Source organism: Pleuronectes platessa, chromosome 23 (assembly GCF_947347685.1).
Source record: "Pleuronectes platessa chromosome 23, fPlePla1.1, whole genome shotgun sequence".
Classification (NCBI taxonomy): Eukaryota; Metazoa; Chordata; class Actinopteri; order Pleuronectiformes; family Pleuronectidae; genus Pleuronectes; species Pleuronectes platessa.
This window is the reverse complement of record NC_070648.1, coordinates 1,799,483-1,826,982: the sequence shown is the minus strand read 5'-3', so window position 1 is coordinate 1,826,982 and position 27,500 is coordinate 1,799,483. Positions and strand designations below refer to the sequence as shown.

The 27,500-nt window shown below is 45.6% G+C and overlaps 3 protein-coding genes and 2 non-coding genes across 5 annotated transcripts in view; all 5 read right to left on the bottom strand.

The window, feature by feature from the left end:
• Window positions 1-3,926, bottom strand: part of nhsl2 (NHS-like 2) — a 65,136-nt gene extending 61,210 nt beyond the window's left edge. The window contains exon 1 of the mRNA XM_053416660.1: window positions 3,620-3,926. Within this exon, the coding sequence (XP_053272635.1) occupies window positions 3,620-3,926 (307 nt within the window). The remainder of the gene's footprint in view (window positions 1-3,619) is intronic.
• Window positions 3,927-12,396: 8,470 nt separating this feature from the next.
• rps4x (ribosomal protein S4 X-linked) lies at window positions 12,397-16,245 on the bottom strand. Its single transcript, XM_053416087.1, has 7 exons — window positions 16,190-16,245; window positions 15,559-15,636; window positions 14,613-14,793; window positions 13,527-13,624; window positions 13,266-13,437; window positions 13,014-13,171; window positions 12,397-12,552 (listed from the first exon to the last, which is right to left on the bottom strand). Exons 1-7 carry the CDS (start codon window positions 16,190-16,192, stop codon window positions 12,451-12,453), a joined length of 792 nt encoding a protein of 263 aa, XP_053272062.1. The 5' UTR covers window positions 16,193-16,245; the 3' UTR covers window positions 12,397-12,450.
• LOC128430713 (small nucleolar RNA SNORD61) lies at window positions 12,880-12,950 on the bottom strand. The gene has a single exon (XR_008334068.1). It is a non-coding gene; the product is annotated as a small nucleolar RNA SNORD61 (small nucleolar RNA).
• On the bottom strand, window positions 14,482-14,543 carry LOC128430714 (small nucleolar RNA SNORD61). The gene has a single exon (XR_008334069.1). It is a non-coding gene; the product is annotated as a small nucleolar RNA SNORD61 (small nucleolar RNA).
• A 5,479-nt stretch (window positions 16,246-21,724) lies between the features above and the next one.
• Window positions 21,725-23,353, bottom strand: cited1 (Cbp/p300-interacting transactivator, with Glu/Asp-rich carboxy-terminal domain, 1). The gene has a single exon (XM_053416608.1). The coding sequence runs from the start codon at window positions 23,351-23,353 to the stop codon at window positions 22,790-22,792; it is 564 nt and encodes a 187-aa protein (XP_053272583.1). The 3' UTR covers window positions 21,725-22,789.
• Between the last annotated feature and the right edge of the window lie 4,147 nt (window positions 23,354-27,500).

Below are 27,500 nucleotides of genomic sequence, written 5' to 3'. Positions count from 1 at the left end.
TCCAGGAGAACATCTCATCACGTCGTGTTTCTACTTTACTGCGACTTCGAAAGACGTCGGGTTGTGAAAAGTTCACAAGTTCTTTTCTCTATCACTATCACAATTATTCATAAAGTTTGTTTTAATAGGTTACAGCTGCTTTGTATCTTTAGAGATGATTTAACAACTGGAGGAAGTCAATGGGTCCAATAAATCGATATAAGATCAATATCTCTGATGGAATCTCTTCTTGGCCGAGAGAGGAGAGTTCGAGATAGAGACTGAAAAGAAAAGACGGCAGCATCTCGTCTCTCTTGAAGACTTTATTGTTATAATGAATAATTCAGCTCATGAGAATCTGCTTCTGCTGATTTGGCAGCTTTGAATATTAAATTTCACAAAAAAAGCGCCCTGCAGTGTTCTGGAGAGGTGGCGGGAAGTTTCTGTTTCTGTTTCTGTTTCTGCTGCTGCTGCCCTCTGATTCACCGCCGGTAGGAAGGGAGGTGGTGGGGGAGGAGAAGTGAACATTTTGACACTGAGAGGATTCCGGAGCCCACAACCTGTGCGTGTTCTCAGAGAGAGTCTTCTCCGGCCGGTGGAGGCATCGGGTCAGAACCGGCGTTTACCGAGCTCTCGCTGCTCAGACGTGTGAGGATGGAAAGAACGAAGTGAGGCAGGAGGAGAAGGGGATTTACAGAGGGGCCGGCAGGGAGGGATATTGAGTCATGAGGTTGACGTCCTCCCGTGGGAACGAGGGAGGAGAGAGGGAGGAGGGGAATTAGGGAGAGAGAGAGAGAGAGAGAGAGAGAGAGAGAGAGAGAGAGAGACGACAGGGAGTGAAAGCTGTTTTCTTTCTCATCAAGCTGTTAGACTTTCATAACTTTGGAAAGAAATGAGTCGAAAGAAAGTTAGAGGCGATCCCGACTATCGCACAGAAACAGCTCCCTCGTAAAAACCTCTGGAAAATGAGGAGTCGCTCACGTAGAAGCAAAGACAAAGACGACATCAACTTAGAAAGACGAGGACATTGGAGACATTCGGTGATAGTATGGCCACTAGAGGGCAGCGTAGCGGTGAGCATGGCGGCGGTGGAGAAAGTCTCTCGTCAAAAAGTTCCACCATTGTTGAAATGTCTCCCTCGTGTCCTCTGGTAGCCGCTCTCGAACTAGTGGCGAGTTGATTCCGTGCAGATTTACGCTTTAAAAACAAAATCACCATCGAGCGTCAAAACGAGCGGGAAACATTTTGGTTTTGGCAAACTTCTCTAAAATCAGCCTGTAGGATCTGTTGTGGGTCAACGGAGGAATGTGGCTTCTCAGAGAACCGAGTTGGAAACAGGCACCGAAAGAAAAACACAAGACTCTGGTTCCCATTCACATACTTGGGAAGTGAAGCATGTGAATCTGAGCGGGCGAGAGAGAGAGAGAGAGAGAGAGAGAGAGAGAGAGAGAGAGAGAGCGAGCGAGAGCTGCAGAGGACAAATTCCTCCGGTCCAGGTCGTCCTGAGCGACGTCTTCCAGGGGACACGCACTCGTGATATCGAGCTTTCCAACGCCCTCTTCCTGTCTGAGTGGAACTCTCCCCCCCCCCCCCCATCGGCCCCGGGAAGAGGAAACCAGCTCGGATCACCGTGGACCTGGACGTGTCGGGTCCGGATCCACGAATCTGAGCCGCCTGAGACTCTCTGAGCTTTAACCATCGCGGCAGGAAGTCGATAGGAACTCGTCCAATCAGCTCAGAGAGTGTAACCAGACACAGGAAGTGTGGAGGACCTGGTTCCTCGTCATGTGGAAACTGTGAGACACACATTCACTGGACATGTGGGACTATAGAAGTGAAATAACATCCACTTTCAGCTGGTGTGGATGGAAAAACAGAGACACAAAACAGATACACAACAATGATTGTAAAGAGACGCAAACGGCAACAGAGGGACAACAAAAGACACAAAACAGTCGTTGTGTGTTTCTTCCCATCGTGTTAAATTGAGGGAAGATGCTGACCTCCTCTTCATCAACACACGTGACAAAGTGCATTGTGTTAATAAACGTGAGGCGGTGAAGATGAACTCTGCGAAAAGGAGGAAGAACCCAAACGTTGGATCCTTGTTTTTCTTTTGGGTGGAAAGTAGATCAATGTTTTCAGTCCTCGCTGAGACAGTAGGAGGCGAGAAACACGGGGGGGAGGGCGGGGGGGGGGTGGAGCGAGGAAGATGAGGAGAGATGAAGGCTCAGGCCGGATCTATTGATTATTGAGCTGCGTGTTGCTGCTGCTGCTGCCCACATGCTGGAGATACACAAAGCCCACACACAACTCAGAGGACGAGTGAGATATCAACACGTGTACAGTGATGAGTCTTTCACACACACACACAAGCAGAAACACACACATGCAGAAACACACACAAAGAAACACACACTCATACAGAAACACACACACAGGCGTTCGCTCTTAAAAAGTAAAGTAAACTGAACGCTGCTTTTTGTGTTATGCTTCATCCTCGTGTCTCTCTCCAGCTCTACATCTGGTCTGTGTTTAGAGGGACTCTCTCTCTCTTATCATTCTGTACGTGCTCACACTCACACACATTCTCACACACCCTCACACACACACACACAGACACACACACACGTTGCTGACAGCCTTATAAACTCACGGACGGCTTACTTTACTCATACGTGCTCCCTCTTGAGTTGTAACGCAAACACAGAGCGAAACCGTGAGCGGCAAAGTTTGTGCAAAGTTTGTAGATGGGGGGGGGGGGGACAGGTTGGCGAGGGAAAATATCCCATCATGCATCTGGGCTTCTTGAGGGTGAAAGGTCGAGATGAACCACAGGAGCTTCCCCTGCAGGTGACAGAGGAAACTCCGGGTCCAGAAAGTGAAGCCAATGTGGACCTGAAACCTGCATACTCCCACATGACCAGCAGAGGGCGACTTCCTATGGAACTCTATGAGAAGATCTTTTTTATTTGGTTTGCTCCAGATCAGTTCTTATCTCCCGGAATCCTGAAGAGTGAGAAACTTTCCTCCTCCGGCCGATGAACATGGAATCAAACGTCCTGATGAGGCAACAGGTGACACGAGCATCATCCTGAATCTGACCTGCTGTCACTCACAGTCTGAGCCAGAGGTCACCAGAGGTCACCAGAGGTCAGAGGAAGAGGTGACAGGTGGAGACTGGGACTGCTGCCTTCAGGGACGTCCTGTAAACCTGCCCACTCTGGACCTCAAGTCACAGAAAGACACTGAGGCAAGTAGTGGTATCAAATCAAGGTTTACACACAAATCCAACTTTTCCCACTGGAAGTTATAATTTAGAATCATATTCAAAGTGAATCCTGATGTTTCCTGCAGCAGCTGAAGCCTCACACACACAAGCCATCCCATAATAAACTCACTAGTGAAGCTTGAGTTGGCCGTTGCCCCCCAGTGGCCCCCCCAGTGGCCCCAAGATGCGTCCTGAACCACAACCTCCAAACCAAACCACAAATCTCTGCAGAAACCAAGCAGCAAATTTCAGCCCAAACTTTGACACCAGTCCCTTTGACTCCACGGGGACCGGACCTGCTCCAGCTCCGCTCCTGCGTACATCCCCGCGCGTAAAGTGGCACCAGGTGAGTGTTCGATTCCCTCTTACCTCTCGGTGGCGGCTTGCTGAGCAGCTCCCCGACGCGCCTCTGCAGCCGGACCAGCCGTCCCTCCAGCGCGCCGGAGCGGCGGCACACGGACACCAGCTCCCCCTCCAGCTCCTCCAGGATGCTCACCGAGTGCCGGGACAGGTCGCTCAGCTGCCGCAGCACCGAGCACAGCGAGAAGCCGCACACGTCCGCCAGGTCCGAGAAGACCTCCGGCGGCCGGCGGGGACGCGCCTCCCGCAGCCGCAGCCCTCCGCCGCCGGGCTTGCACACATCTTTGGGAAGTGTCGTCCTCTTGCAGAAAGGCATCGTCCGCCCCCCCCTCCCCTGACAGAACCACAAGGTAACAAAGTGGAAGAGCCAAGTTAGACCCCGGAGCGGCCGCTCCCTCCGCGGGGCGCACGGACGCAGGCCCCGGATCCTGCGGGAGGAGAAACTCGGCTCCGCTGGGAGACGCTCGGTGCGAGGTGCGCGTCGTGCGCGCTCATTGTTTCTGAGCTTTCCTGTGTTTTCTGCGTGGAGGAGAGACTCAGCTGCTGCTGTCAACACAACCACGGACACACACTGAGGTCCGGGTGCTACTCTTCACAATCAAAGTCTGTACTCACAGCCTTTACCACTGAACTACCTGTGTTATAGTCATAGACTGTATATATAAAGGGTTATAGTTCATCTAATAAACACTGATCCAGCCAGTAAACTTAGAGACTTACAGAGAAACTTTACCCTATTCTAAACGCAGCTGCACTTTATAAACATTTAAACTGGCTTTATTGTATATGTTTATTTGTATACAAATACATATGTTAAGATGTTTATACTTAAAACAGATTTAAACTGACTTCTTTGACTTTCTAAGTTAAGCTTTGGGCTTTATACTATATATCTTCTACGGCTATTTTAATCAAATAAAATCTGGCTTTTGTTTTACTTATACATTAATACTACATATGTTTTCTAGCTAAATTCATAACAACCACATCGGCCCTATAACGTCTCCCCCATCAGGTGTGACAGTTTTTCAGGTCCTAACTCTGTTATTAGACTTTTATTTCATTTTGGTGTAATTGTGTTTTTTATTACTGTACTTTCAGCCCCCTCATAACTTGTTGTGCTTTTATTTTGAAGCTCCAAAGACCAGACTCACACCCAGTTCTCCTCCAGCTTGACTCAGAGCAACAGTCTGGTGTTTCCCGAGAAGAGGAGGAAACCTGTCTGGAGGAAGAGGAGGAGAAGAAGAAGAGGAAGATGAAGGATGCTGATGAACTGTCCTTAATGGACACAAACGGTTTTAAACGATAAAATAAAAGCAAAGTAAATTAAATACTTTCCTGATTGGGGAAGATGAAGCAGAAACAATACGTTACTTAGATTTAACTTTAAAAGTACAAGTTCAAATGGATATAGAAACATTCACTCAAAAGCAAAACAAAAACGTTTCTACTTGAGTAAAAGTAAGTAAGTACTTGCTTTAAAATATACCTCAAGAAATGATTTTTGATCCCACATCAAAAATCAATGATAAATCATCAATGAACTGAACCAACAACTCGTTTCTCTGCTGAATCCAAACGTCCAGGACTGAAGTGAATCTCCAACTTGACCCAAACGTTTCCCTCCAGTTGTTATTTCCACGTGACACCGGTTTCCCACGAGCGTGACCCGGGGTCAGAGATCGACCACAGCAGCCGTCAGAGCGGATTACTCATCAGCTTCATTACATAACCACAGTCACAAGATCCTCATTAGATTTCACCCGGAGGAACTGGAGTCACTTTCTGCTTTCCTGCTTTTCCCTGCTGGTCCCTGAACACGTCCCTGATCCAGACCACAGCTCTGGTGAACCGACCTGACCAGCCGCTCCTTGTGTTTTCTTTCCTCCCCACAAAGTGACAGCAAAGTGCACAGTGAGGAGAAGTGTCCCACCGCAGAGGGCTCTCCTCCAGGAGGCTCTCAGCGGACATGAGGAGAAGCTCTGTGCTCCCTCTCAGGGGAGGTGACCCACAACTTCACATTTTAAACCCCAAAAATATCATGTGAAGGATCCAATACTTAGTCTGAATGATTTAACGTTTGTTTTAAAATCTCTCTCCTCTCAGTTTTTAGATGTTTTCAAACCTAAGCTGTGAAAACTTTGTCAATCGTCAACACGCCACATTTTTATCCTCTCTGACTGTTTTCATCTGAATAATAAGAGGAGTCCCGACAAAGTTACACAATTTCCAACGTTTAATGAGAACAAGACAAATATTGAGGAGAATTCTCGGGAGAAATAAACAATTCTGTGATGCAATCTTTTGTGTTTTTCATCATCCACCCCCTCAACAAGTGAATTAACATTTAATATCTATATGGTGTCGAGGATTTAGAGTCTGAGGGGTAAATCTCCCCCCCCCCCCCCGCCCCTCGACAAACTATGGTTCAGGCCTCTGCAACACTTTGCCTTCCAGGACCCTCCACTTTCTGCAGAACCCAGTGAAACTCCCCCCTTCCTCCTCTCGAGGCTCGTGAACGTACCCCTCCTCCTTCCTCCTCCTCCTCCCCCCCCCGAACCAGCCCCAATAACAGCACATCTGGTCCCCTTCAGCAGCCCCTCCCAGACGTGAACTTGGCTTACCTAAATGTTTTTGTTCATGCAGTCTGAGTCGGTCATATGGAGAGGGGGGGGAGGACGGAGAGAGAGAGAGAGAGAGAGAGAGAGCAAGAGAGAGAGAGAGAGAGAGAGAGAGAGAGAGAGAAGGAATTTCAACATAAACGGCCTTTTATTGACACAACTGAAAACATCAACATGACGTGGGGGAGATTGTGTGTGTGTGTGTGTGTGTGTGTTTGAGGGTGTGCCTGTGTGTGTTTCTGTGTGTGTGTGTAAGAATAAGAAGACACGTGAAAGAGGAGAAGAAGCGGATGGGAGCGGCCACATGACATCATCCACTCTCTCACCACGACCTCCACACTCATCATACCAGCGTTGTTACTTCCCCCCCAATCAGTGGCCACGACAACCCCATGTGTCAATTAATCAATCAACCAACCAGCTGGTCACATGGAATCGACCAATCGGTTCAAACCAGTTGTTGAAAACCAACCACGTTCTCCGACAGCGGCCTCGACTGTCGAGGAGCCGGTCGACCAATCAGTCGACAAGCAGTCAATCACATGGAAGCAATTGATGAGAAACAGCTGTCCCCCCCCCCCCTCCAACCTCCCTCTGATGACTGACTTCATTGTTTCAGCCGCTCACTCCACTTCTCTCCCCGACTTCACCTCCATCACTTTGTCCACTTCACCTCCTCGCTGTCACTCTACAGATCAGCTGAACTGGTTTGTCTCTCAATCCCAGTTCAGTTTGTGATCTCATCCACTGGGACTCACCAAGGGGATTAAATACTTCAGTGATTCACAAGATTAGAATCAGTTAAGCATCAATATATCCCATGATTCATTGCAAGCACTCAGCTGAACAGCTAACGAGGGCGAGGCTCTAACGAGGAGGAGGAGCAGGGGGTGGAGCCTGACCGGGAGCTCAAAGACACTGCACGCCCACCTACACCTGCCTCCTACACCCATTGGACGGTACTAGCTGTCAATCACACTGTGGTATATACAGTGTGACGACCCCTCCCTTTACTGCTAGCATCATGCAGCTGATTACTTCCTGCAGGAGTTGGCAGAAAGGGAGGGTCGTTAGGGCAAGGTGCTCACACCTGGCTAGGCCTCTACCCAAGGTGATAAAAGCCAGCCTGGTCTCATTGTCTCTCTCTCTCTCCTAGGCTCCACGCCGCTACAGGTTCTTGGTTCTTGGTTCTTTTTGGCGTCTTCCTTGTACACTCAACAGGAGCACACACATCTCACTCATCCATACACTACATTCACCACTGATGCCACTACTCTCCACACCTCATGCTTTTTGTACATATAATTGTTCAAGTTATAATAAAACCTTTTCATTTGGCACTTTCAATCCTGACTCGTCTCCCCTCCTTGTCACATATGTTGAGCCAGTTTGTGACAAGTGGGGGCTCGTCCGGGATACAGTATTAGGATTAAAATAGCTTAAATTTGGTCTGTACTGGTAAATTGGCCCGGTTTAGGTTGGTGTGTGCTTCCTCCTCTTGCAGACAATGGTTTTTGGTTTGCTTTGTTGGAGTGTACACTACTTGTTGTTGGACATAGCTGACTGTGCGTTGGTTAGTCATCAACTGTTCTGGGAGGGGAAATGTCAGGTTGTTGTCAGTGCTGGTTATTTCTTGTAGGAAATTAAGGAGAGGTATTTGGTCCATTTCTGTTTGTGGTGAAGGTGATTGGATTTGACTGGGGCTTTGCGTTTAGCCCTATCTGGGGTATGTTGGTATCTGTTGGAGCAGGAGTTTCTACCCCCTGTTAGGTTTGGTAGCGGGTTCCTCTAGGGGACTCGTGGTGATCACTTTAGGTGGCGGCGAAGGTGGGTAGAGCTATTAGCTCGGGAGCACCTCTAGGGTTGGGAGAGGGTTGCCAGTCCTCTGGTGGCCTTCTTCTCACCACTGGTTTCGCGTGCATAAGTACCCCCCACCATTAACTGCACGAAGACTAGGATAAGTTAGTTAGCTAGTTTTAATGGTTGTAGTTAATATCAGTAAAGGGGGGAGGCTCCTGTTCACCTGCTACCTCAGGTTTGGGTTTTCTGCGTGTCTCAGTCAAGGTTTGTAACTTGTTAGGCTGATTGTTTTTGAGGATGGCTTCCCTTGTGGAGAGTTTCATCCAGGATCCTTCACAGGCTTTGCTGGACCAGTGCACTAAAGATCAACTTCTTAGGATAGCAGAGCACTATGAAGTTGACATTTCAGATATAAAGTTAAAGGAGAATGCGGAGGGTGTAGAGTGTCCTGTGAGCTTCTTCTCAAGAAAATTTAACAAGCATCAATACAACTATTCAGTGATTGAGAAGGAGGCTTTGGCACTTGTTTGGGCTCTGCAGCATTTTGATGTCTATGTCGGCTCAGGGTTATCTCCGCTGACTGTCTTCACTGACCATAACCCCCTCACCTTCTTGAAGTCACTGCAAAATCCTAATCAGAGGCTAATGAGGTGGGCGCTGTTCCTGCAGCCATATAACCTAGACATCCGACACATTAAGGGGACTGACAATGTAATGGCAGATGCCCTGTCTCGGGCACCTGTGGACCCTTAGTCTATTTATTCATGCTGTCTCTCATTTCCATGTTCTCCTCTGCTCATCTCTCGGCTCTTCATTCCCTTAAAATGCTCCTTTGGTACCAAGGCTGCTGGGTTGGTGAGGATGGAGGGATGTGCTGGAGGATGCAGCCTGGGGGGAGTGCAGTACTGACTGTCAGTTATTGGTAACGTATGAACCATGACAGATTGGAACATATTGACACTTATTTGATGTATAACACGAGGTGGAACCTCGTTCTTATGGAGGGGGGTGTGACGACCCCTCCCTTTACTGCTAGCATCATGCAGCTGATTACTTCCTGCAGGAGTTGGCAGAAAGGGAGGGTCGTTAGGGCAAGGTGCTCACACCTGGCTAGGCCTCTACCCAAGGTGATATAAGCCAGCCTGGTCTCATTGTCTCTCTCTCTCTCCTAGGCTCCACGCCGCTACAGGTTCTTGGTTCTTGGTTCTTTTTGGCGTCTTCCTTGTACACTCAACAGGAGCACACACATCTCACTCATCCATACACTACATTCACCACTGATGCCACTACTCTCCACACCTCATGCTTTTTGTACATATAATTGTTCAAGTTATAATAAAACCTTTTCATTTGGCACTTTCAATCCTGACTCGTCTCCCCTCCTTGTCACATATGTTGAGCCAGTTTGTGACAACAGTAGTGTAATTTCCTCCTTGACTTCTATAGAAACAACCAGTAGAGTTGCCCTCTGCTGGTCAGAGAGAGAATACAGGTTTCAGCCACTTCTGTTTTGGCTTCACTTCTATTCTACGTCCATTTTTATAGACAGTCAATGATACAACCACTTAAATTAAACACCAAATAAAGTGGTTAAGATACTCAAAGTTGTTGTGACCTTTGACCTCTACATGACTCCGTGCTGCAGCCTGAACAGACGTGTTGGTGAAGGTGACACACAGAGAAATAAAAAGACAAGTTTCTTTAAACACTTCAAGGTTTTGTGTTTTAGTAACAAATCAAACGTGGCAGCGTTGTCCCCATTTTGTTTATCAGCCTAGGACCAGTTCTTGTAAACAAATAAGTGCACGCACGCACACACACACACACACACTCTTTGAACAGTGGAAATATGAGACTCACCAGACGCATGCTTTGCTCCGGTCCTGCTCTACATCCCCTTGTGAGCGGAGCAACAATCACATTTGATTCTGACACACACACACACACACACACACACACACACACACAGACAGACACACACTGCAGTCACACTGAGACTTTGAAGTGCATTTGGCTCGTTGGTGAGAAAAGCTAAAGAACTGTGAGCTGCAGAAGAGAAACATGCAGAAAACTAACGTGTTGAATTATCTTACTGAGGAGGCAGCGCACACACAGACACACAACAAGCCGTCAGTCTGTAGAAATCTAATATATTCATATTTATAATTGTGTTTATTATTCATACTGCATCAGTTGTGTGTGCACGTTGCAAGAAGCTTATCAGCGGGTGATGAGTCTAAAAGCGCTTCTGGAATAATCCTGAGTTAAACGTGTGGAGAAAGTTCAAACTTCTCCTTTGTCTTTTAACTCCACTAACACAATCTTTCCGTTTCTGTTTATGGAATAAACTGTTTATAATAAAAGACGTAGACTCCGGGTCCACAATGTGAAGCCAATGCAGAATTGGCTGAAACCTGTATTCTCTTAAATGGCCAGCAGGGGGCGACTCCACTGGTTATTTCTACAGAAGTCAATGAGAAAATGACACAATCAAGAGTTCCTGTCTCAATCTCTAATCTCAAGTCTTCTTCAATATATCGTGATGTTCATTTTGTAAATTATGATCATTCAGAGTCAATTTGACCATAAATCACCATATGCATTGGATACTGCGTGATTGACAGCTAGTAAGATCCAATGGGTGAAGCATCCTTGAGCTCTCGGTCAGGCTCCAGCCCCCACTCATCCAAACACAGCTACTTCTGGTTCCAAAAAACAGAAATGCCGAACTTGAGGTTTCCAAACGGCAGCTCACAAACCAGAGGGTGACGTCACACAACAGTTAAACACAACATTGTCGTAAAATTATCATATTTCTAAAGTTATTCAGGGAGAAACTCGTTCATTAAAAGCTTCTTAAAACTCAAGTGTTCATCCAACAGTCTCTGATTCGTCCCCTACGACCTTCAGAGTCCTTGAGCAGCGCTGTCGAGTCGAGGGTCAAACTCAAACTGTATCTTACACATTTTTTTAAAGCCTGAACTTTTCCCTCCTCGTTATAACAAGCTGCAGATTCACCGTCCTCGCTGCCACAGAGGATGGATCACTGCACTGTTCAGTGTCAGAGAGCAGACAGTCATGGGAGCGAGCCGTGCCCCCTACACACACACACACAGACACACACAGACCCACACATCATGCTGTGCGTGTGTGTTGTTGTAGCATGGGTCATGTGCTGCAGAGGCGTGGTTGGAAATGGAAGTCACGAGTTTCGGTCGTGTCGATCTCTTGCTCTTTTTATGTAAACGCACACATTCACTAGAGAAGCTGAAGGCCGGGAGAGGAGACACAACACACACTCACAGACACACACTGAGGTGGTGAGTGCCAGGCCAGGTTTCCGCAGCGCAGAGCAGGCTGTTTCTCAGCAGTCACCATATGGAGTGGTACTGGAGTCGGAACACAGAGATGGAGGGATGCATGGACGGAGGGATAAGGGCTGGATGAAAGGGAAGGATGGAGGGATGAAGGGAATCAGCACATGTAGGGAAAGGAGACAGGATGAAGGAAAAGCAGATGAGAGAAAATATTGAGTAGTTCGAGCAAGGATGGAGGATATTAAGAGTAGGGGACATAAAAAAAAGAAGGGAAGATTAGGTGGGAGAGGAAAATATAAAAGCCAGTCAGACCAACTGTAGGAGAGGGAGGAGAGTGGAAAAGGGAAAGAACAGATGGATGGTGCATGGTGGGATGGAGGGAGAGCAGGATGGAGGGAGAGCAGGATGGAGAGAGGGAGGATGGGCTGACTCAAGGAGAAGGATGGAGAGATGGTTGTTTTGAAGATAAAGCTTTTGGGACTGGTGAGGTTGGAACGGTAACAACCAAATATGACTTCAGTGTAGGAAACTAATTTCTTAAGGAATAATATATTTTCTGAATGTTGTTTAATTTGCTTTAAAGTTAGGACAGAATATAAAAAGACCATGAAACGAAGCCTTAGTCAGTGATGACTGGTTAATATGAATAAAATGTAGATGGTCAGTTATTGATTCATTACTTCAGTGTGTGATGTCATACCAGCTGTACAAGTTATTTTTGATCTTTTTATACCAGTTTTTAACTTTCACCGACCAGCTACTGAAGTTTTTCTCCGACAACTAAACCTTAAATCATGTTATTTTGCACACAGGTTAAAATACCATTTATTTTAAACTGGTTAATTTAGGCGAATCAACTTGAACTTTCGTTTAAATAATTATTCTTTAAAGAAAATAAAGTCCACAGTGAAGCAGAGGTCAACTTCTGTCCTGTGAACTTCCACGTCCCTCAGGAAATCTTTTAAACACTTTACTGAATTCTAAACACTTGTCAGAAAACTTTATTCCGGTGAGTAAACGACTGAGGAACCACACGAGGAGACCTGGGTGTTTTGTAAATAACAATTTATTTTGAAAACCAGGTGGTCTGTTCTGTGGCCATTTAGCTGCTGCCCTGCTTGGCGGCCATTCTCTTGTCTCTCTCCTCGGCGATGGTCAGACGGATTCCCTTTCCTTGGGGCACGGACACCCACGGCTTGTTGCCCTGCAGGCGGAGAGTAGAGGGTTAATGTTCAGTCAGGACTGGTCACATGACGCAGGTTTGCTAAGTCAGTTTCCAACAGCTCAACGACACGTGAGCGTGCAGAGTTTAATGGTGTCGCACAAAAAGGAGAAAAGCTCAACAATGGATTGTATTAACATTTATCTGACTACCAACACTTCAGGGAGATGGAGAAAGGCTGATAAATGTCAGTACTATTAAAATCAATATTCTATAACATGTGGTAAAATATTTAAAAAACAACTTGATCCCATGAACTTGAAATGAGAAAAGCTTTGAGGTCGAATGTGAACAAATCGTCTTTTCACTGAGCTCAGAACTTCTTAGAGGACAAATGGGTATTTTCATGACTGATCAACACCATGTGAAGTCATCCTTGCTCCAGACTGGTTTTTCCTACAGGAAACTGGTTTGTTCCCAACAGAACAGTTTAGAATCCTCACCTTGCCAATGACGAAGATGTTGGAGAGCCTGGTGGCGAAGTTGTTGCCCGTGCTGTCCTTGACGTGCACCACGTCGAAGGAGCCGGGGTGACGCTCCCGGTTGGTGATCATACCGATACGCCCCAAGTTGGCGCCACCGGTCACCATGCACAGGTTAGCTGCAGGGGGGGGAGATCGAGAATAGATTAGAGACCATTTCCTCATATAAAAAGAACCATACATCCAAGATGGACGCCAGCGAGTTGAACGCACCAGTGTCGAACTTGATGAACTCTGTGATCTTGCCGGACTCCAGGTCGATCTTCACGGTGTCGTTGACCTTGATGAGGGGGTCGGGGTAGCGGATGGTGCGAGCATCGTGGGTCACCAGGTGGGGGATTCCCTTGGTTCCGACCATGAGCTTCTTCACCTTGCACAGCTTGTACTGCAGAGGGAGGAGAGGGAGTTGTAAACGTCTTACAGAACAATCCACAGAACTTTAAAAACACACAACCAGCAGTTTGCAGTTCTTACCTTGGCCTCCTCGGCGGTGATGCGGTGGACGGTGAAACGTCCCTTCACATCGTAAATCAGACGGAAGTGCTCACCGGTCTTCTCGATGCTGATCACATCTGGAGAAACAAACAGTCTCAGCATCAGAACTTCTTCTAAGCACAAACTACACAAATAGGACTATTGAAGAAGCCGTTTTTTCCCAACTTCAACCTACAGGTCTCAGTACCAAGGCATTTTTTAAGAAGTCCACTCCAAATCATCACCTTTTCTTTAACCATCTACTGGTTTAAAATGTTTAAAATAACTGTACATCTTTGACCTGAGCATAATCACCCATCTTTCTCAAGACTTTGACCACAAGAGCAGAGAATATACTAATTTAATAAACAATCAAAGTCCATTTCAAGTGGATTTCAACCCAAAACCTCACGACACCAGACTTGGTTAACTTCTGCACAGTGTAGTGAAAGGGCTAAAGCACCAGCTCGATTAATTACATTTATACAAAAAATAAAATGGGTTAATAGACTATATATATATATACACAAGGATAAAATATCCATTAAGTTCTCCAGATTGAAGTGCGTATAAGACTTGTTATAGCACTGGTTTAGGAACAATCCTTAGAACTCCTGTCCCACAGTACCAGTGGTTTCACCGTGGATGAACTGGGTATAAACAGGACGCTCGTCCGGCTGTGAAGACTTCCCCTGGATTTGGAAATTAAAACTCCACACCTCCACGTGAGGCTGCTGGTGGAGGTGGAACCAACAGTGAGACAGGAGCTGTGGTCATAAACACCCTGAGGGACCCGAGACCAGTTCCACCAAACTGGTCCTATTCCAGTACTGGTCTGACTGTTCCTGGTCTTTAAAAACCAGCCTATTGTAAACAGATAATCTCAAAGACAGGAAAAGAGCGATGGCAAATAGAAGTTGGCTAATTCAACAACTTAATATCCGTGTAGCAGCTGGAGCTCAGAACTTCTTAGAGGAAAATCATCTCACTGATCAAAACCAGATATGTCATCACTGCTCCTCCTCAGATCCATGTAGATCTTGATTCTATCCACAGCCCTGAGCCGCGCCCCCTGGTCCCACTCACCCATGAATCCAGCCGGGTAGGTGATGTCGGTGCGGACCTTGCCGTCGATCTTGATGAACCTCTGCATGCAGATCTTCTTCACCTCGTCCCCGGTCAGGGCGTACTTCAGACGGTTCCTCAGGAAGATGATGAGGGGCAGGCACTCCCTCAGCTTGTGGGGACCGGTGGAAGGACGAGGAGCCTGAGGAGGAAGAGGTCAGACTTTGAGACAAAGGGTCACAAGTCAATGAAGGAGTCAAACTTTATAGATGGCGTCCCTTCTCTAGAGAGGCTTCATCAGAACCATTAAGGTTATTCTGAGGCATGTTTAAACCTGTGTATTATATTATTCATATCCAAAATCAATGTGAAAAGACTTAAACTTCACATTCAGAGTTAGAGCTGCAAATGGACAAGTGACTTTTTAACACATCTCGTGCAGAGATTAGAGAATTATGGATAAATACATTGACTTGAGAATTATAAAGTTCATCTCAGGAGTTTTAATCTAAGTTTTGTCCCTTGTGACAGTAATCTTCAAGTTATGGTTTTGATTATTTGATGATAATTATACTTTTGACATTGACGTCATTTCTTTTGAATTAATGAGCACTTATTGCATTTTTTACAACATTAAGAACAATATAGCTTTCATACAGATCTAGTTTCTTATCAAGTTACAGTTTCAGAGCATGGGTTTGAATCCCAGTCCATCTTTAACACACCTGTCATTAGATTTAAAAACTGATAAACTAATTTCCAATTTTTGAAGACGTGAAGCTCATCATCGTCACTTAACGTGTCTGAGCAACACGCTGATGTTACACATGACACTGCAGCGGACACACACACATGTGACACGACACCATCTCTCTCAGGTATCGAACCCACACACACAGACACACACTCCACAGGGATCACACAAACAGCACATGTATCTCGGGCTGGTTGAGGAAGCTCCACTTACGAACACTCCGGTGAGCTTGTCCAGCATCCAGTGCTTGGGCGCCGCGACGCGCTTCAGGTGCTTCTTCGGTCCTCGTGCCTGGAGGAGAGAGACCAAACCCGGTGAGCATCAGGGCAAACAACCGGAGACATAGAAACACACACAACCGGGAAATAACACACACATCCCCCGGTAAGAAGGAGCAGAGCTGGAAACAACGGAGTATAACAGTCCTGTTAGCCTGTGGGCTAACACCGGCTGCGGCCTAGCACCGCTACACGTAGCAGAATTAGCATTTTAGGAATCAAACCTTTATATTCACCGATAATCACGTGTAGATCCGCATTTTAAAGAAAAGTCGGCCATGTTTGCGCACAGAATAGCGACATTTCCCCCCCACACACCCCCACCCCATGTTCCGTTCATTTCAGCTAGCTAACCCCAGCTAGCCACATTCCGGCTAACGAGCCGTGAGTTTTTTTTAAATGACACAAACAACGACCATCGTGACTTTCTGCGCTCGATACAAACATCGACGGGTTAATAACGTGTTGTATTTTTAACTCGGACGCGTGAACTCGCGGCGACACGCGGGAGAAGCGCGATGTTTCCCGATGAGCGACCGGAGGAGTCGCGAGGCGGAGGCGCTCACCATGTTGGAGTCTGCGGGAAAAAGGACCGCGTCTCTTCCGGTGTGCGCGGATATGGCCAAGGACGGCGGCGGGGGAGGGACACGGGGGACGAAAGGCGCAGCTTTAAAGAAAATAAATCGATCAGATTCGATTATTCTTTAATTTTGTTGCTTGTTTTTGGAGCATAAAGGGAAAAATACGCAGAAAGTTATGAATGAGTAAAGTTCTGCATGGATTAAAGGGCGGAAATGAACCATTCTGATCCAATGGGAGTTATGGTTCTATACATTTTACACCCAGTGCAATGTAAAATGTGCAACTGAAACCTTATTGTACAAATTCATAGTTTTTTTTAACCTTCATGGGATGTAAGCTTTATCGTAAATATATATATTTTTCCATGTTTGTCCAAATATAAAATGTTGACTGTAAATAAAGATGGATGAAGCATCACCAGCCAAAATACACAGTCTATGGTACATGGTGTGGAACTAGAGGGAAAACCAGAGGTAACAAAGTGTGGTTCATCCTCTGTGGACCATGAATGTCTGTACAAAAGTTCACTGAATCTTTCTACTTAATAAAAGTCATAATTTTTGACTGACATCTGACTTCCATCACGTCTTCTATGTCTTATTCAGTAAATACCAGCATATCAGGCAGATCTCAGACCTGTTTACACTTAAATCAGATCCACGAGTGTCTCTGAACTCTTCTCCCCTGAAGGGACGAATCCCAAAGCTCGGGACAAACCCAGAGTTTATTTATACGATGATTATAAAAATGCTCCCTTGTGACTATTTACACATTTATCTCTGGTGACCCACTTTAAGTTCCTCAGGGAGAGTTTCCAGCAGAATCAACCCACTGACCCACATTTGTATTCAGGCCACTTTTACGTTTTGCACAAACTTGGACGGACTTCACAACGTGGCCTGTGGCCAGCGGGGAGCCGGGGATCCGTCCTCGGTTTCCTCTCAGCTTAATGTCCTGACCCACTTCTGACTGCAGCACCAGACACACACTCCACAGCCCGGGAGGATTCAACACAGATCTGTGGAGTCGTTTTATAAAAGTTGAGAGAATTAAGATGCAACATGAAGCTAGAGACTTTAGAGAATAACTGGAATGTCCCTCAGTAGAGGACATAACTCTGCCAAGGCCAAACAGTCCCCTTCTATTCAATCAAGCTGAGCCACATCGCCCACACTCAGAAATCAGTCCTCCAAAGTGTTTCATCAAGATTCATCTTTTATTCCATTTGAGATATGTGAAAATAAATAAATCCTGCAGTATTTTTCGGCTCTGTATCCCAATAAACACATATTATTATGATAAACAATCATGATTTATGAATCTTCTCTCTCTGTCAAATCTTTGTTTAATCAATTTCACCCCAAAAAATGACCAACGATACATAAAAGTTGCATTTTTAAACGGTGGTAAAGAGAACATGTCAGGGTAAAGTCATATAAAACAATTTATTTAGGGTTGTGTCTGTTCTTTTTTTTTAATAAAGTTCTTTGCATTCAGTCATGTTAATCACCATCAACACTATGGCAGCATTGTTGCAGTGAACTGTTGAATTTATATCCAAGACTGGTATTAGTTGTTTATATTTAAATCCCCACAACGTTTCCAATTATAGATAAATTGTGAACTTGAAAGCAACAGTTTAAAAACTCAAATAATTAAAACAGAAATAACAAATTAAGAATTTTCTCCATTTCCCCCTAAAATTACACCTAAATCACAAATAAGCTTTTACAAGGAAAATTTAAAGAGATTTTTGATTAGGAACAGATCAATAAACTAAGTTTCATTCCATTTGAACACATTCAAAATGCAAAGAAAATATGCAGGACGTGTTCAACTGGGTTTAGTTGTGTTCTCAAGTGAGTGACAGTTATTCTACGTTGTGAACACTTACCATCACATACCAGCAGGTGGCAGCACTGCATCAACAAACTGACAGATGGGACACATCCACAGACTTTATCAGACTTTTGCTGGTTATTATATTGTCTTATATTTCGTGCAAGGTGCATATAGCTTTTGATATATAAGAATGTGTTTTATAGGAAAACTAGAACAATGACATTAAAAAGTGTAGTGATCAGTAGAAACTGTTTTATGACACAAGTTGACTCCAGCTCAGATTTCACTTTCTTTATTTCTCCCCAATCTTCAGAGGCATAACAAAAATACAAGCGTTTTTCAATATGATCTCAGTCATTTACATATTCATACAGTGAACAAAAAGTGCTTTAAAATCATCTTTGAGTTATATTCATTTTGTCATCAGGAAGGAAAAGGACAGAAACAACAGGTAGAAGAAGAAAAGTAAACAAGAGAAAAATAAAAAACACATTCAACAAGTGTCTTTCTGAATTAGGAAGAGTTTTCATGTTTGTTATTTGTGAAAATCAGATCAACAACTTTGCAGAATAAACTTTTTTCCTCTTTGTTGTCAGAAGCTGCAAATCAGAGTCTAACATCAGCATGAAAGTGAAAACGTTGGAATCTGAATCTCTGCATCAACCCAGTGGTCAACTTTATTACACAGTCAATATGGTTGATTGAAAAATGACATAATACAAGATATCATAATAAGAAACAGTTGTGTTCAAAGAGTTTTATGCTCATTTTGTCGGCTGTACTTTGTGCTTATATTGATTTAAATCAAATTAAAGCGGGAAATCACATCAGTAATGGTTACTCATGAATAATTAATCTGAAATCAAACTTTCCTGTGATGAGTTTTCTCCGAGCTGAACAGTCCCATCACGCACATGCATTTTCAAAAAGTATATTTCTGTTGCCTGAACTTCTTTCATGTGGTTTTGTCAAGTTTCTGTCGTTAGAAACCGAAGCTGTGAGTTGTGTTTTGTTTTGTTCACGAAGGTCTCGCCCCCGGGGGTTAACCTGCAATATCGGGGGGGGGGGGGGTCAAGGAAAAAGAGGAAATGAAAGACCTCAGACGGTTCAAGCATCTCGAGTGGGCGACTTCTCAGGGGAGGGGATGGTGGTGGTGGTGGTGGGGGGGGGGGGGGTGTTCGTCTAGTTCACAGAGCAAAAACACAACATTCACTCAGCTGGGATTAAGGCCGGACTGCAGAGCCACACACACACACCAGCAGAAAGAAGACGGGACTTTAAAACAATGTGGAGCAGATGGAAACAAACACGGGGCCGTCTCGAACCTGAAGAATGTTATTCTGACCCGTTTGGGGCCGACGGGCCAGAGGAAGAGAGGAACCAGTGTGTGTCTGTGTGTCTCTGAGATGAGAAGCATCTTTATTTCTTTCCCTGTGAATCGCTGTGTGCGCGACAGTCAAGTGAAAAACCCAGACGATCCCTGAGCTGAAAGGATCCTGTCAAATTAGTCCCTCAGCGGCTTTTCATTAATCTCTGCTTCTCCTGTTTCATTAAAGAAAGTTCTGTGGCCATTGACTGTAACCATGTGTGTGTGTCTGTGTGTGTCTGTGTGTGTAAGTTGTGGAAAAGCACTTGAGGAGTTTGCGTTCCCTCTGGAGGAACTGAAGATTCTGCGTTAGCTGACCGATCTATATCATTAACTTATATAACGTTGGATGTCGTGTCCTGAGTGTGGAGCCCCCTGGTGGCCAGCTACAGCATTGGTCATTAACCCCGCCTCCTCCATGTTAGCAGATGGGACATGGAAGAAATAAAAAAGTTAACGTTTTTTTTTTAGGTACTTTTATCACGCTGAGGTATGTTTGGTTTTAATTTGTTGTTTTAACGTTAGTGCAAGATGGCGGCGCCCTTGTCGGAGATGTTTTGGCTTCATTTTTGTAAAACAGGAGGATCTCGTCTTTTCAGTCACTGATCTAAAGCCCCAGTGAGTTGTGTTTTTCTTCATGTGGGCCGATTACTCGCAGCTCATATCACATCTTCTCATTTCGGACTCGAACACACGGCCTCTCACTTTCTCACCATCTCCTTCACCCCCCCCCCCCCGATACCCTGTGAAGTCTGAGCCACCGAGCGAGTGCCTGTTTCGCGGCTGCTACTCCCGTTTCCCCGCGGTAACACCATCCCCACGCTCCTGTGTGTGTGTGTCCTCGTGTGTTTCCATGTCTTTGTGTGTCTGCAGCCAGCCACTCTCAGTGTGTACCCGTTTGTTCGGACTTCAAGGTGCACGTTGGTGTTTTGTTGCAGCCTCACGTACGTACACATGCATCCAGGTGTGTTCTTTTTGTGTGTGTGGTCCAGGATGACAGACAAGCCGGGTTAAGGTGAAAGGACTTTGTTCGACCGCTGCCCCCCCCCTACCATCTCGTCTTACCACAACACAGAGCCGGCCGTCCAGACTACATCCATCTACAGGCAGGACGGTATAGCTCCTATAGGGGGTTGGCTGGCAGGGGGGGGGGGTTGCCAGATCAGACTGGCAACCACATCTGGCTGCACCATGGAGGTCCAGTGAGGATCAGATATGTGTAAATAAGACACATAAACATGGGATTTAACATCAGGCTACAAATAGATTGTGTTAACGGGCCTGTCTTCAGTCCAGAGTTATTAGGGGATGGTAAATTATCAATTCCTAAAATAATTGAAGTTTAAATATATTATCCGTGGACAGGTCACTTCTCAGGATCAAGTATCTAGAACTCAGGCCACAGTTACATGAATTGCAGAACGTGATCTTGGGAAATCATCCGTCCATTCATGAGCTTTACTGATTATCCTTTGCTTAGTTTGTGCAATTCTAACAAAGACCTCACAGCCAAGTTTCACATGTTTCAGATATTATATAATAATGAATGTATTGAAAACCCAACACATGTAAAACATCATTTCACCTCAAAAATGTCCCAAACTGCATCTACTCCTAACTACCGATGGGAGTTTTGATCAGTTGACATCAAGATGGATTTGACACCAGAGCTCTCACAGCTGTTATGATATAATCCAACTCTTTCATGATATGATACGGGAAAGAGAGCGAGATCTGGAACCAGCTGTAAATGATGGTTGAGTTGTTAGATCCATCTAAACTTGATATTATTGATAATATATATACGTTTTTTATTTTTGGTAGCCAGAATTAATTTGCTCGCTGGTTAAAGACATCTAGGAGCACCTCCACTTGTCAACATGTATCGTCTTTATACATTTATGCACATATGTATAGGCTGTATATAAAGATGGACATCATGACGGTGTCTCGATCGCCCCCTGGTGGTTACCTGTTGTTACATGGACCAAACTAATAACTCAGTCTAGGGATATATATGCTATAGATCCCATCGGACAGATTCAGCTCTTTCAAACCTTCCCACTAGTTTTTGGAAACACTGAAACCAAGAGTGTGCGTATGTGTGTGTCTGTGTGTGTGGGTCAAAGCCCGTTTGCAAGGTGTGTAAACACCGGCCTCCAGACCCAGTGATGACAAAACAGCCGAGGCCTCCTTATCGGCAGCGCGGGGGGGGCAGAGATAAGTCTGCTCGGGTTGAACAAACTGTTTTCACATAAACAAGGAGATGTGGCCGAACAGGAAAAACAAAACAAAGAAACCAGAGGACAAGTGAATTCATCATTTGGTTTATGTCCACACACACGTTGACAGAACCTCGAGTCCTCCGTGTGGAAGGAAGTGATGTATCCACGATCATTGACACAGGTCAGGAAACACATCACATACATGTAGTGGCAGCTCACGTGACCATAAGGCCTCTATGGTTTTTAATCAGGCTGTGCTCCGGAGCAAGGAGCGCTCCATTAAGGTCCCGTGCTCCGAGAGGTTCCCCGGCTCTTGATCTAATTCATCGTGCAGAGAGAAGTCGGAGCGATAAGAGACGCTGCTACAGAAGAGCTCCTTGTCCAAGTGGCCTGATGGATATCAGCCTCTGTCTTAAATAACATCTTCTGTGAAAGCGTCTGCTTGAAGTCGATTCAAACAGAACCGAGAGAAAGAGAGAGACAGAAAGTGAAAGAAGTACATTGAGATAACCAGTTCTCAGACAATCAGCGTCTTTGTGGAGCCGGGGGACAGGAGTCTCTTTCCCGTGAGACCGGAGTCCAATGTTGTCCATTAAGAAAACAGGAAACGTAGTGTTTGTCGTCCTCCGTAAAGTCAGGTTTCCCACTTTCTTTTTCCTTGATGGAGAGAGGACGGCTCTGAGGAGGAGACGGGGACCGGGTCCAACAGGTGTGTCTTTGTCATCTGTCCTGTTTGTCTCCAGGAAACTGAGACCAGCGTCTGAGCCAAAGCTTCTGAATTGGATTTGATAAAGCCTGCAGCAGGGAGCGATGGGAAAAGAGAGGACAGAAGCAATCAAGTCTCTTTGGTTTCCTGCTCGTTCTTGTGTTTTTCTTCTTTAGATGAACAAATGTAAAATGATAGTGGGATGAGGAAAAACATCTTAATCCCATTAGACTGGGTTTCCATCACCAGTGCCTCTTCTTCACCGACTCGTCCATCTGTCCATCTAGAGAACCAAATAGAAGCTAGAGAGTGTATCTGATGTCTTTCTCTCTTTCACACTCAGTGTCTCTTCTGTTTCCTCGTGTTATCGACCAATCAAAAGGGAGGAAAGAGAAAAACTAAACAAGGGAGAGAAGGTCTTCTCTCTCTGCGTCCCCCCCGAGCGTCAGCACCCGGCCGGCACATCGGACATGAAGTCAAACTCGTTCTGTCCCAGCCAGAGCTCGGGCAGCTCGTTGGCCCGGTCCAGGCCCAGCTCCACCACCAGCGACATGAGGACCTCCTCGTCCACGGGGTCAAAGTCGATAAGTCCACCTGCACCGGCGCTCTGGGTCCCCATCGTGATCCCGCCCCCGCCGAGGCCCCCAGTCGGCCCCAGGAGCTGGTTCCCAGAGCCCAGGGGCGAGGGGCCGAAGCCCCTGGGGGCTCCGGCGGGCGGGGGGTGTCCGGCAGAAGCCCCGGTGAGGTTCTGGTAGTGCGAGTTGAGCTTCTGCAGCTGCATGCTGGCGATGAGGTGCGGCCCGGTCTGCATGCAGAAGGGCTGAGGTTTGGAGAGCGGAGCCGAGGACAGCGTGGCCCCCGGAGAGGAGGCGGGGCCGGTGGACGGGGAGAAGGGCGCGGCGGAGGTCTTGGAGGACGGGTAGTGGAGCAGGGTGGTGAGAGGAGAGGAGGAGGAGGAGAGGTCCTTCATCGCAGCGTGGGCGTGGCCAGGGAACAGCAGTGAGGTCATCACCGGGAAAAACCCACAGAGGAGCCTGGGAGGAGAGAACAGGGAGATGTTATCCAACTGGTCGAACTGGGACGTGAGGAGGAGGAGATAAGCTGGTTAGATAAACAGAGGCCTGCTCCGGTGGCAGGTGGCTTCACCCAGACTGCCTCCCAGTACAGATCTACTGGGAGAGGCCGGACCTGCAGCACCCAGCAGCAGGAGGAGATGAAGAGGATCATGCTCTTCATCGTTCTCTGCTCTCAAACATGGAAGACGAAGATAAAGCAAATGATAAACAGTCAAACAGCCGTTTGTTAGCTTCCCTGTCCCGTAAACGTTTTAACCGCGCATGTTAACGGCCGAACCCACGAGTCATAGTGCACAACACACTCTCATGTGGGCGAAAGTGTGTTGTGGTGAACATTTGACGACAGGAGGACGAATGACTCACAACTTCAGAAGTTCCTTAAAAGTGTTTTCCTGACAAACTTGCGGCTTCAGAACCTCGACAACAAAAGTGTTGTTGACCTAAGGGCCGCTCGTGTTCTCATGACCCAGTAAATCACTGGACTCAGATCTGTCTGGGAAACGCACAACGTGGAGACCGGGGCCTGGACGGCTGCATGACTCACCGTGCTCAGGACTGATTGTGTGTCTGTCTATCTGTGTGTGTGTGTGTGTAATCGCTTGATGTCTGCTTTTCCTCTTGACCTATTGAGCAGCAAATTAACCATGAAAAGGCCGCGAGGAGAAAGACAGACGGGCTTAGAGAGTGTTTATAGGTCTGTGTGTGTGTGTGTGAGTGTGTGTGAGTGTGTGTGTGTTTGAGTGTGTATGTGAGTTCACAACACAACGGGGCCTTTGAGGACCTCGAACAGTGATTGGGTCACATGATGGATAAATACATATGGGTCCTGAGAACAGAGCATATGTGTGGTCATGTGGGGGTGTGTGTGTGTTTGTGTGTGTGTGTGCGGAGGTAAAAAAAGGGCCAGTGAAACACAATGTTTGTGTGTTTCAGCATGTGTGTGTGTGTTACCCAAGCCCTCTTCCTAGAGGCTCATGTTAAAGTCCCTGAGCTGGTTTATTTTACACACAGTTCAAACAGCATGTGTGGATTAATACACACACACACACACATACATGCATACACACTCCTGGACTTCTATCTTTGTGAGGACCCTCATTCATATGATCCATCCCCGGGCCCCTCACCCAAACACAACCCTTTGAAAATGTCTCCGGGAGCGAGGACGTCCTCATTCTCCGAGGTTTGGAACTCAAATGGGTCCTTACAAAGATAGACTTGAAAGGAAACACACACACACACACACACACACACACACACACACACACACACACACACACACACACACACACACACACACACACACACACACACACACACACACACACACACACACACACACACACACACACACACACACACAGGGCGAGCCCCTCCTCCCAGCGCTGGCTCTTATTTAGCGAGAACATAATTGCTACAGGCAGGCATGCAGCTGCACTCGACTGATAGAGTTAACACACACACACACACACACACAAAGATACCAAACAGCTGTCAATGGCAGGTCTGTGTGTGTGTGTGTTGTGTGTTCATTATTCATTGACTGATTACTGTCAGGGCCAGGCTGCACATGGTGCCTCCGCTCAGCATCTTTCCACCACACTGAGTCCAGGAGACAAACAACAAACACAACACAACAATGAAAAGAGCGTTTTCACATCTTTAACAACACAACAACGAGGTCTCAACCTAAGGAGGTGAAAAGTAAGTTCACACTGCACACAGCTTGGATTGATAAAAACAACAATTGATTCCCATAACAGACAAACAGCAGAAATATGAGTCATAGCATCAAACATCGGTAAACACACGTCAACCCCCCCCCCCCCCCCCCCCCCATGTGAAATGAATCTGGAGCTAAACACAAAAGCACCAAATCTCTTTTTAACACTTTGTTTATTCTGGTTTTCAACGCCGTCCCTTTGTTTGTTTGGAAGTTTAAACTCTACTGGAAACTTCTACTTGAGGATTTGTTACTTCATTGATAATCCAACATTTACACAAAACCTACACAACATTAAATACCTTAAACTACAATGGTCTCCATTGTTGGGACCTGTTTTTGTGAATGGGATTAAAAAAATGTAATCCCGTCCCTTTAAGACACCTCAAGGACATTTGTTCAACACTTGGTTTTAATCATCTCATAATTCATGTTTTTACTAATATCAGGAATCTTTTGGAGACACTGAAGAGAAGGAGGTCAGCTGCATGAAGCTTCCAGAGGAATCATGGTTTGTTTTCATTCTGTCATGAATATGATTTAAAAACCTTTGAGTGAAACTTTCCATTCCTTGGGAAAAGCAATTCAACAAAAATCTATTTGTCCACAAAGTTTTATTCCTGGTTTGTCCTCAAACGCTCCAGCTGATGATTCTCATTAAATAAATGAGACTTTTTCTAAGAACTCGTGGGACCGAGGACGTCCAGAAGAATCAGACGAATCAGAATCTGTCTCTGAGGACGAGTTGGACGTGTTGGGACAGTTTGCTCCTCTGGTGCAACAGGAGGGCGGCGGACCGGCCCGAGGAAGGACGTGGTGTGAAGCTTCTGGACCAGGGCCAGTGTTTCCTCCTGTCCACAGCTGACCTGACTCATTGTGTTCTTCCAACACTTTTATGAGATTGTGAAATCGTCCCTGCTTCAGTTTCCATATAAACGATTTCATTAGTCGTCTCGGCTGCGGACCGCTCTGCAGCTTCTTTAATTATGAGCAATCAAAGTCCGCTGCCTCTGCCAGAGCGGCAGCTCCTCCACAAAACAATAAAACAACTCCTCACTCATAAAATCTCAGTTATGGATAATTATTTACTCAGAAAAATACACACACGCCCGTCCCAGTTTATTAGAGCCCGAGGTGACGTCTGCAAATTGATTCTTTTAGGATCCAGAACCAAAATAGATGAAAGTCAAGATCTTACAAAACAGATAAAGATGAAAAAACTTCCACATCTCAGAAGATGAAACCAAAGAAGTCTTGAATACTCATCAGTTTTCTGTCATTTCACTTCAGGCGATTAATCAACTGACGGTTTCATCATGATATCTCATATCATAACATTATATATATCTATATATATATATAACATTATCGCAAATGATAAGAGAAGACAAAATGACAGAAACTTCATCAGATCCTGATAAACTTGTCAGAAGCTTGTTCATTAATCATTTAAAAAAAGAAAAATTCAAAGTTTTCTACTTCCATCTTCTGAAATGATCTTTTCATTGTCTGATCTCAGTGTCAATTTAATTTCTTTGTGTTTTCATCTGTTTGACAAAACAAACCAGTAGGTTTTATATTATTTAGGGGAATTATAGAAATGCTTCTGAGGATGCATTTATCAAGAGGGAGCAATCACACACAGACACACACAGACACACACACACACACACACACACACACACACACACACACACACGCACACGCACGCACAGAGGTTTCAATTACACAATTAAAGTGTGACAAGCAAATTGAAACGTCAGTCTGTTTGTTCCTTTCTCTTCCACACACGCACACGCGCACACACACATGCACGCACACGCACACACACCATATGTTGTCCCAGCGTGACGCACTCACTGCTTTAATTGCTTCCAACTTCCACAATTAAAACGGTTAATGAGGAAAAACAGATTTAACTTCACTTCCCTCAAGTTTCAATCTTATAAAACTTCTCTGTTTAAAATAGGAAACGTTCCAATTAATATAAAAAACCTAATTAATAATCAAAGATCACATACACACAATACTGTTTGTTCTTGCAGGTGAGATCTAATTAGACTTATTAAAACTGGTTTTGCAGGAAGTCTTTCAATTCTGCAATAAAGATAATATCACGTGCACATAAACAGAGTTAAACTGAGTTTATCAAAGAAACAGAAAAGAAAATGTAAATTGAGAATAAGCTTTTTCCTCGGAACCTCTTCAGCTCCAGGCTCAAAACGCTTGACCTCATTTAAAGTCTCATGTAAACACTCCAGGAGAGAGACACACACAACAGATTTACAGCACAAACACAAACACACAGTGACACACGCCTCCGTGCATGTGCACAAAACCAGAGAAACGGACCAACC